At 40.9% G+C, this 11,421-nt stretch overlaps 1 protein-coding gene across 1 annotated transcript in view; it reads right to left on the bottom strand.

The window, feature by feature from the left end:
- The window catches only part of LOC107098846 (multiple epidermal growth factor-like domains protein 11), a 177,937-nt gene that overhangs the window by 26,589 nt on the left and 139,927 nt on the right, over nucleotides 1–11,421 (bottom strand). Inside the window, 2 exon segments of the mRNA XM_015396704.1 lie at nucleotides 6,026–6,160; nucleotides 8,304–8,450. Of these exon segments, the coding sequence (XP_015252190.1) occupies nucleotides 6,026–6,160; nucleotides 8,304–8,450 (282 nt within the window).

Below are 11,421 nucleotides of genomic sequence, written 5' to 3' on the forward strand. Positions count from 1 at the left end.
CACAATTTCTGTCAGATTACTGTCATTTCTTCCTGCTTTTTACACATCGTTCGTTTCCAAGTTGCAGAAACTGCCTGTTAGTTTCTTCTTAGCTGAGCTGAGTCAGTTTTATTCTGTTGATCCAGGAACTGATTGAATGAAATGAGATTCTAAATCCTCTCTGAAATATCAGGCATCATATTTAATGTTTAGACATAATTTTTAAAAGTCTCCCAGAAAATAAGGGAATTTCCAGATGGAGCGTTTCCAGGAAACCACTCAGAGACTCCTTGGTAATCTGAACTGGTGGATCAGCAGAAATGGGAGCTCCAAACTTTCCTCTTGTAGCTTGAGGATGAAAATAAAGAAACGACTGTCTCAGCTTCTCTGCTCTCTGGTTTACTCCATCTGTAACGTCTCAACAACATTTTGGGTCCATTTTTACAGCCAATCTCAGGACTTGTTAGTTTCTCATAAGCCAACAGGAAATCACTTAGTAGAACCTATCTGGCAACATGAAGTAGGCTAGAAGATCTAAAACAGCAGCACATCTGACCTAAATACTGTAAGAGAAAATGAAATTAAGTCTTTGAATACAGCAGACTAACAAAGTTTAGCAGCTTTTTCTAAAACTTCATGATGCCAAAGTCTATAATTAGAATAAAGAACTATTGAGAGCTGGGTAACTATGATTACTCCAGAAGCTAATCAATGACCCATCCAGGAGGTCTGTATCCTGTTAGATCACTGTTAGGTTTATTTAATGATGATTATAAAGTTAATTTATGTGCATATGGAACAAGAAATTAGATGCTAACTCTGTTTACTGCAAACTGTCATGCAACAGTGGTAGAAAATTGCTGATGTTTGTGCAAGGCTAATCACAGTTATCAGGAGACCACTCTATTCTGTGATTCAATCAGAGTAGCATTTTGTCCTATGACCTAATCAATTGCCTTGTCAGAAGAACACTATTTTGTAACCCACCCCATGTGTTATGATCTGCTAATAAAAAGGCTTTACAGAAGAAGTCAGTCAGAGAGTAGATGTAGCTGAACGTCGCTCTCTCCTTCTGCAGAAGCCAAAAATCCCTATTCTGTGCGGACTCAGTTTCTCTTTTATGAACCTACATTTTTGAACGTAACAATCACATTTACCGAGTTAGTGGCTGGTGAGCTCAAGTTGTAAGTCACCCATCCTGCAAACAGGAAGCCTGAGTTTGCATCCCAGTTGGGGGGAATGAGCTGCCAGTGTGGGCCCTTAGGCAAGACCCTTCATGCTAATGTCTGCTTTGGGGAGTGGCGGCCTAGTGGTTAGGGCATTGCGCCAGAGGTTCTAAGTTTGAGCCCCACTCCCACAGACTGCCACTCTGGGTCCCTGAGCAAGACCCTTAACCCCACACTGCTCCCTGGGAGCAGTGTGGGGTTACAGAGACAGAGAGTTTATTTTGTTGCTCTGTACTTGTGACAGTGTAATGACAATAAAACAAAACAAAACAAAAAAACTCTAGAGTGATGGCCAGGTACAGCTTTACTGAAACATATCTGGATAATGGACTGAACAACAATCCAACTCTAAACATAAAGCTCATCTCTGAATGGGTTAAACAATAACAGCCAAGTCAAAGTCCAAGATGAAATCTGGTTGAGATGCTGTAGACTGACCATAAATAAGCTAACCTGACTCTGCCAGATGGATTTGCTCCGCATATCCATCTGGAAACCTTCCGTTGAAGTAATTTTGGGAAGGGGTGAAAATACTGGTTAGCTGATTGGCCTATGTTGGTGATAGACGGGCCAAATAAACCAATCAGATCAACGAAGCATATGACGTACTAACAGCCAGGCTACTCTTGCCGAAACTAGTCGGGAGAAGAGCAAAAACAATTTTTTTTCACTGAGAAAAGCCTCCAGAGCAGTGTTTTGCTCTTCTTTCAGTGAAGAAATACTCTGTAATTCCGATAAAACTTGCTCGATAGCCACGCTAACACTAGTTTCATTGGCCGAAGCCGCCATGTTCTTTAGACTGAACTGTTGCGCTTCTCGTTGCGTCACACCTCAACCCGCCTCAAAGCCAACGCTGATTGGACGTTCGTTTGGTGAATGGCTCCAAATTTTCTTCAATGGAGAGTCTCCAGACTGATCTGAGAGTGAAACCTTGAAAGCTCGCGAGATCAGGATGGTCTCACGAGGCTATAAACAAGCTGCTCATAGTGGAGAATCCTCCAATAATATATCTGTAAAGCAGAGTGTATCCACTTCCTCCCAGAGATGTTAAATTGTAGCTGTGATCACGCCCATGATTGGGGTCAGTTGTCCCCGGCCCAGGATAGATGGGGGGGCCATAAATATCATTATTTTTTAAAGATGTTTGCAAGGAAATTGTAGCTTTATTCTTAATTTTCATAAAATCTTTATTGTTACTTTATTTCGATTATCCACTGTATTATTGCACTTGAAAAAACTGGAATCTAGATAAGTAATTTTTTCTTAAATTAAGTGCATTTGTTCTTCAAGTTAGGAGGTAAGTGGGACACTAGTCAATGGAACAAGACAATTTACATTTAAACAAAGAAAAAAAACCCTAACCCTTATTTCAACTGAATATTGTCTAATTATCTTATTTTGAGAGTGAAAATGCTCACTCCATTTGCAAATCATCTTATCTACCTACTCAAATTAAAGGTAAATATACTCAATTAAAGACATTTTTACTTATTTCTAGATCGTTTTTGCAGTGTGGGAAGTACCCCCACCAGCCATTCATTCTAACTGGTTATGCCGCTGATGCAGTTTCTATGAAGTTTTTGTCGAGCTGCTAAACATAAGCCTGGCTGGTGGAGACAGGAAAATACAGAACCTTATCTTCCCCTCCTTACATGGTCAGAAAGCAGCTCCTTTAGTTTAACATGAAGGTTACAGCGGCTCTAACCTGAAGAAGTTGCCTCAAGAGGCAGGAACAGCTTTAGATCGAACAGAACTTTAGATCGCCTTCACCTGCAGAAGCCTGAGAAGGTGGTCATAGCTTAAAAACGCTCTGATGGAGCCGAAAACTCAGCAGTTTCTGTCAAGGGTTTGTTCCCTATCTTTGCTAGATGAAGTTATAAGTAACACCAGAACAATGGGTGTTGTGAGAAGTTTATTTGACTGACCTGACGACATGGCGCGTCCGCGGCCGCAACAATGCTGCTGTGGAGGTGAATAAATAGACAATTCTTCTGATCAGCCTCAGCTGCTTAAGATTTTGCCGAGAACATTTAGTGGTCATATTTAAACATGTCACACGTGTGTGTGTGTGTGTGTTTACGCTACATACAGTATAAATAAAGGGGCCGCCACTCGTCAATTCTTTAGCTTTTGTGCGGGGCCGAGCCAAGGCTGTCAGATGGACTGACTGGGATCACCAGCAGATCGGAGTGTTTTTGTTGATTAGATTCAGAATATGATCTTTAAAAAAAGTAAACTGAACAAAATGTGATTTGAAAGAATTGGAGGAGAGGTGGAAGCACCTCATGTGGTTTGAACTATCAAACTGGAGCGAAGTCCAGCAGAAAGAGAGATGGAGCTTAACGAAAAAAGGTTTTCATGTTTAATGATGATGAATATTTCACAGCACAATTTTCTGCAGCTGACTGAGAAATTCACTCTGAAGCTGACCCCAGGCCAGCCGCTGTCATCGCCAGAGAATTAGGAGGACTTTAGCAGAGGCGCTGACCCTGGGTGGAACATAGAGAAGACTAAAGCCTCTTTTAAGAAAATAAAGACATGGCCATACAGATGGAGAGCTCAAGGTTTGGATTTCTTTCATTGCTAATGAAATGTAGACATTGAATGGGCATGCTTGTGTTTGCAGGCTGCAGCTTCAACGCTAACAAGATGTCAGGGTTTCCCAACGAAAAAGCTTCATTTGTGCAGGAGGTGGAACATTTATTAGCAGCTCCGCTTGGTTCACCTCCTGCGCACTACAGTCAAACTGAAAGCACTGATTACAAAATCAATTCTGCTGCACGTCTGTCTTATCGACAGGATAATAAAACGGTCTGGGTTCTGTATGCCGAGCTCGGCACGCTGCAGGAGAACAAACAAAACATTTTAACGTCTCAGTAGAGAAGTGACTGCAGATCTCAGGTGGAAAGTTATGGAGCGACATATAAAACTCAGAAAAACCTCAAAGTCTGGACTTTTTCCGGCTGTAAAAACAAGAGGAATTTGGCCTGGAAGTACAAACACTGTGATTAAAGATATTCAAACTAGCATGAAGTTTATTCACTGCTTTTATTTGAAACTTAAGGTAAGTACGGCAGAAGACATATGAGTAAAAAAAAAAAAAAATTTTTAGAACTGTAAATATACAGTCATTTGTTTATATAACTATTTATTTTAATTCTTTTATTACTGTTTTTCAAGGCTAAACTTTAAAAAATGAAATTGTCTGGAGCTGTTTTAAAAGAAATTTCTTTTTGTATACACTTGTGTATACAAAAATGACAAAATAAATCTGTCTAAGTCAAAGTCTCTATTAAAAAGAAACTCAAATAAAGCTGAAATAGAGCAGAATCATTTTAAACTAGTGATCAGCACTTCACTGGAAAAACAATCTAGAAATAAGGAAAAAAAATCTTAAATGAAGTGTATTAACCTTAATTTGAGTAGGTAAATGAGATGATTTGCCAACTGAATGAGTATTTTTAACCCTTAAAATAATATATTTAGATAAAATGCACTTGAAATAAGACAATTTAATTGTGTTTTCTTATTTTAAATGTAAATTGTCTTGTTCCATTGGCAAAATGTCTCTTTTACCTCCTCAATGACTGATACAGATTTAGATTTTTTCCAGTGTTGGCTTTGTTGCTGCAGCAGCTGAAATAAAGTTCTGGGTCCTTCTCAGGTTCTCCTCCGTCCGGTGGGAGGCTCCTAGGAGGCATCCTGCTCCCCTGTGCCTTTTAGGAGCAGCAGCTTTATACAGGCCACTCATTTATACCAAAATCTGTTTGTTTTTTCATTAAATATACCAGAAACAGTTGAAATTTAATAAAGAAAAAAAGGGGGGATGTTTTATAAACATAACTACAAGTTCTGACATGGCTGCTTCAGAGGTTTGCATTTATAAAAACCTCATATTTACATAAAACTAGACTCTTATTTTATAAATGCAGCAGCAATGTTCTTATGCTGATGATGTGATTTTGATTTATACGCTGAGAGCAGCTGGGGTGAGATGTTTTCAATCCATTTAGTTTTAACATAGTATTAATTCTCCATTTGTCTAAAGGGAAACTTAAGTTCTGATAACTTTACGTATCACTTGATTTAATGTAAAACGTAATTGTTAAAGTACTTTTCTCTCCCAAAATGTTTTTCTACTAATTGTAAGTAATCAGACCACATCTCCTGTAGACCAAACAGGAATCTGGATCAGGACTTTGATGTTATTTCAGCCTGGCTGCTTCCAGACCAGCTGACCAATTTCTTTCATCTGAGGACAGTTTGGGTCAAATGGTGATTCTGAACGATCTGGACTCCTGCAGAGCGGATTAGTCTGCAGGAAAGACTTCCCCAACGTTGGTAGACCTTCCTTCAATCGTTGGACCTCCTCCCTCCTCCTACCTACCTCCTTTATCCTCCCTCCTCCCTCTTCTATCCCACCTCCCTCCTCTGTTGAGTTCTGTTAGCCGAAGTCAGCAGACCTCAGCCTTATCAGGTTCAGGTTCAGCACCTCCCATGTAAATATTTAGATGATGAGCCTCTAGTTTGTTATAAAATCAACCACTCGTATTTGGTTGTTGTCTTAAATTGTGTAACTGAAACATGAAAAGGTTAAAGTGAGATAAAGTCCCAAAGGTGAGGAGTGGATGGAAACCTCTGATTTGCGGTGCAGCTCTGATGATCCTCCTTCTGGATCAGATGTATAAACTTTGGAACAACTCCGGTTTTACTTAAAGGACTGTAAATCACATTTAGACGTGTTTTTGGTTGCATCATTCATCATGAGTTCAGTTGGATTTTATTTTGGAGTTTTTCATTGAGAGTTGTGGAGAACTGACCTTGGTTGCAGAGGGAGCCGAAGAAGCCGGGGAGACAGTTGCAGCGGCCGGTAACGTGGTGGCACGCCTCATCGCTATGGACGCACTGAGGACACGACTGGCTGCAGCGATGGCCGTAGAAACCAGGAGAGCAGGCTGCAGAGGAGACAAGGTTCAGCTGAAAGGACTAATAACTGGGATTCTGGTTCCTTTGGGTCAGTCTGCTGTTTCCATTGGCCTGGATTTTCCTTCCAGTGCAGAGCCACACCCACACATCTTCCTAAAGCCTTTAATTAGCTTTAATTGATGTTGCTCTGAGTGGTGAGGAGACCCTCGCAGGCTGCTCTCCTGCCTCGCTCTCACTACAGCTTCTCCTCATTAAGATAATTGCTTAAACTGTGAACTGAAAAGTCCTAAATCTTCTGCTCTGATCCACAGAGAAGCTGAAGAGATCCAGAGTGGGTCTCAGTGCTCAGACTCAGCAAGAACAAAGTCTGCAAATAGACAAAACCAATTCCAGAGATGTGGTAGGAAGGCCGTTTCTCCTCCCAGCCTGGTGGGGATTTTACAGGTCATTTCACTGGACAACGATTCCTCCTGTTTCTGGGTTCATGGGGGATGGATGAAAAACATCAAACATCCAACATGAAGATGAGAGAAATAATCCCCTTTAAAAAGCCACAGGGGTCCAGGTTGTTAAGGTAAAATACATTGAAAGAAGAAACTCAGGCCAGAGGAAAGATCAGAGGGCAGAGAATGAAAGCAGAGCTTTGTCTCAAAGCTAACATGGAGAAAATAACCCAGAACAAAAAAAAAAAAAAACAAAAGCACATGAAAAAAAGAGGCTCTGAGTAACAATTTTTGCCAAAAATCAAAACTACAATTACTTTCAACCAATATTGCGATTTTATTGCGATTTTCACGTCAATGTTTTCGTCCAGGGTTTCAGTTTTGACCTTGAAAGCCTGCTTGTCCAGAACCCTGTGTTGCAGGACTTTTTGTAACATTTGCATGAAAAAGTTCTTATTTCTGCTATAATACATAGATCTAGGTGCAACTCTCTGTTTCCTTCTACGCGACAGCAAACCCCACTTTAATTATATTACCACCACCTAAAGGGCTGGAAGGAGATATTTAGTTTTTTGCTCTTGTTAAATGTATTGTGACCGAAATTTGAATCTGCGATTTGAAAAGAGCATTTTTTTTTAATTGCTACTATATTGCAGATGCAGTGAATTGCCCAGCCTAATTCTGCAATCTGTCTTCATTCCCCTGAGGTCCAGAGGAGAGTCACATTTGAATCAAGAAGAAGTCCTGAAGGTTTGCTCCAAGACCTCACCATGATACAACCTCAGAGGGACTGGTTGCTGACTACGGGCTGGATGTTCCTTTTTCCTCCAAACATTTGGAAAACTGAACCTTCCCGGAGAATCTCCTACTCCTAAACACTTCTTCTGTTCTAATCAGAACAATCAATCTAACTCTAGATGTAGAGCCGTCCAGAGTTTCTTGGAAGTAACCCCTGCTCAGTGAGATTCTACCAGTTGTTGATCAATGATGGTTCTGATGGTTCCGGGATCAATTCAATTTCAATCCAGTTTACCGTATTTATATAGCGCCAAATTCACAACACAAGTCATCTCAAGGCACTTTACAGTTCAACCAGATCATCCAGTCAAATTGATTCAAAGTTTTCTATCTAAGGAAAACCAGTTGATTGCATCGACTCATTGACTCTTCAGCAATCCCTCACATGCTTGTAGCGACAGTGGAGAGGAAAAACTCCCTATTAACAGGAAGAAACCTCCAGCAGAACCAGGCTCAGTGTGAGCGGCCATCTGCCGAGGCCGACTGGGGTTCAAGGAGACAGAAGCAGACATAGAAAAAGAAGCATAGATACAAAAGGCACCTGTAAAAGGCGGCCCCGTCCAGGAAACACACAGCCAGGCAGACGAGCTCCGAGCCAGCTCCCATGCCAGAGGACGAAGAGAGCACATCCAGTTAGTCACAGTCAGAGAAACAGGACTACACTGGAAAACAGGCTGATCACAGCAGATTCATTTACACAGCTTCCATGAAGGCGTTCATGGTCTTCTATTCTGCAGAAGCTCATGAAACTGCTGAAAATCTGTTCTAACCTCCTGACCCATAACTTCTCCTCACATCTTTTACTTAATATGAGCCTAAATTCAGAATTTAGATGCAATCATCTTTAAGGATGATGATCAGAAAAAACAGAGTATTAACAGCCAAGCATAAGCTGGTGGAACCAAATGGTGAGTTAAAAACAGGCAGTTACTTCTCCTGCAGTTGGTGCCACGGTATCCAGGAGCGCACATGCAGGTACCATCCTCCGGGGAGCAGGAACCCCCGTTCTCACAGGTGCAGCTATAGGAGCAGTTCGGCCCCCAGTGGCCCTCGGCACACATGCTATCACAGTGGACACCTGCAAAAAAAAAACAACACATGGTCAGAATAACAAGGCATCGCTCTAACTGCTGTTAAACTCCGCCCGCTCTGCTGCATTTTGATGAGCCGCTAAAGCATGAGAAGAAATGTTTCATCTGCTCTCATCTTCAAACTGAAGGATTCTTTTTGTTGTTCAAAAAGGCTTAAGAGGCCATAAGTGTTTCACACATACTTTCCTCAGCAAGTACACACACTGAGAACTTTGATTGACCCCAAAGTCCTCAGAGCATCGAGCGTGGATCAATCCGCCACTGAAAGTAGTCCTCAAAGAAGCCCAGGCTACCTCTTGTAAGAAGGACGGTTGATGAAAGGTCCACTCAGACGCTGTGTCACAGAGAGCGGCACAGACTAATGCACTGATTCAGCCCCTTAATAGGAGGAATGGGAGCTGGAAATCATTTTTTAATGGGGGTATAAAAATATGCTAAAACGAGAGCCTCATTCTTAAAGTGCAGCCGTCTTAATGGCTGCAGGACAAGGCGTGGAGATGTGAGGCTGTGATGAACGATCACTTTCACTATTGATCCCTATTTATTGGAGATTTGTTCAGTTAAATGTCAGCAAGCAAAACAACAGTCTTAATTTTTAATGAGAATATTAGAAAACAGTCAAAGGTTGGAGAACCGATCGTGTCCTCATTTAACTGGAGCTTTTTAGATGTTTAGAAAAACACAGAATTCATTTTCTTTTATCAGCTGGAAAGGTGTCTCCAGAGAATACAGAAAACAAAAAGACATTGCTTAAATTTGATTGTTGCACCGACGCTGTTTTTATCAAGTATATCTGCCGAAAACAACTGAAACTCAGCCTTTTATAGACAAAATCTTCAAAAAGCTGAAAAGATTTCAGATAACACAGAAGATTGAGCCTCCAAAAATATTCAAACCCACTCTAATTATTCTCATTTTTATATCCTTACCCCTAAAAAAGTGTAAATTACTGGGATTTTATGAGATAGACCAAAAAGAGTGGAAATCCATATTTATGATTGTTAGAAAATAATGTTAAATGGGTTAATCATGATAATATAATTAAGATTAATATAACTCAAAATAAGCAAATTAATATATATATTAAATGTGCTTTATTAAACATCTTTCTTCTCAAAATGTTATTTAAGGCCTTAAATTGGGATAATCAGATAGATTTTTGTTGTCTCACAGAAACCTGGCAGCAGCAAGAGGACCATACAAGCCTAAACGGGGCGACTCCCTCCAGCTATTTGAATTTTTACATGCCCAGACATTTTGGACGGGGAGGCCGAGTACCAACAATCCTTCACTCTGATTTCACTCTGACTCTGGCTGTTGCGTGGCATTACATTCCTGTTGCCAGCATGGGCCTTAAGAAGAATCAAACCTTGGAGGATTTCGAGGAGAAAAGGAAAGCGTTGGATTTGCTTTCTGGAGAAACTTCGGCCATTTGACTCCAGCAAAAGTCCATTCTGGAACCTGCTTAAAGAAATGAAGGCTTTACGACTGCTTAATGAGGAAAAGGACAAAGGGTTTGCAGTTTTGGAAGACATAGTGGCTGACTTGGAACAAACCAGAATGAATGATGTGATTATCACCAGACTGCGTGTCAAGCCTCGCTCTGACGCTGGCGGGCAGGGCCCTGTCCGGCTGGTGAGCCGTCACCCGATGAGACAAAGTCCACAGAGGAACATGTGGCCTCGTTCCTCTTGTCGACGGGAATAAAGCTGGACTATGACCCTGTTGAAGCGCGGCAACTGCTCCAGAGACGAGGGAACAACAACAGACCGACGATTATCATGAGGCTCAGTAACCGGAAAAAAGCTGCTCTGCTGAAACAGGGCAGGTTGCTAAAGGGGTCGGACGTGTTCATTAACGAGAACCTGACCAAGAAGAACGTTGATGTCGCAAGGAAGGCCCATTTCCTGAGGAAGCAGAAGGTCCAGTCCACGCTGACCACGAACTGTAAGGTCTTAATCAAACTGAATGGAACACTGGAGGAGGTGAAAGTTTTGGTCATGACAGAACTGGATAAATATGACTGAACTCTCTGAGGATCATTTGGAGCTCAGGTCATATCACGCAGGACTCACTCTCACCATGTCACAAGTTACAGGAACTGATTCTTTCTCACTTATGGACACAACACTAACACCTACAACTGTTAGTGCAGATAACCTGGAAACTGCAAACATTCAGCTACACAGATTATTAAAGTCAGGGCATGGAAGACAAAGTGGATCCAGATAACATCTTATATGACATTGTTGATAGCTGCTGCTACTACACAACTGATCAATTCAACAGAGCAGTTCAAGTAGATACTCTTTCTCTATAGTAGAGGTTCCTATGCAAACTTCAACATCAAAGACAGTCTGAACCAGTTTAAACAGCCATTCAGCATCATAGCCATCTCTGAAACATGGATCGCTCATGAGAAAGGGGCTGATTTTGAGAAGAATAGTTATGGGTTCAATTATATCAATAGAGAAGGAAAAACTGGGGGAGGAGTAGCTCTGTATGTTGACAAAGACTCAAAGTATAAAATAGTAGAAAACGTGACCAGAGTGACTAAAAATGCATTTGAGTCTTTAACAGTTGAAATATTTATGGAAAAGTCAAAAAATGTAATTGTTAGTTGTATATACAAAGCTCCTGGTTAAAATATGGAAATATTTAGAAAATGTTTTGAGAAAACATAGACAGTTACAACTCAGAAGGTCTTCTTCATCTATGGGGACTTTAATATAGATCTACATAACTCAAATAATCATAAACCTACTGAAGAGTTCATTACAGTTCATGTTAGGGGTGTGGGAAATAATCGTTTTGGCGATATATCGTGATATTCGGCTGCCCAATATAATATCGATCTTTCACTTTTTAGTATCAATTTTCAAAAAAAAAAAAATGGTTACATAAAACATTGATGGGAAAATGGGCTACCTCTGCACCACCACTCTGGCAGAAAGCGCT

This window comes from Cyprinodon variegatus, unplaced genomic scaffold (genome assembly GCF_000732505.1).
Source record: "Cyprinodon variegatus isolate N-32 unplaced genomic scaffold, C_variegatus-1.0 Scaffold816, whole genome shotgun sequence".
In the NCBI taxonomy this organism is placed as follows: Eukaryota; Metazoa; Chordata; class Actinopteri; order Cyprinodontiformes; family Cyprinodontidae; genus Cyprinodon; species Cyprinodon variegatus.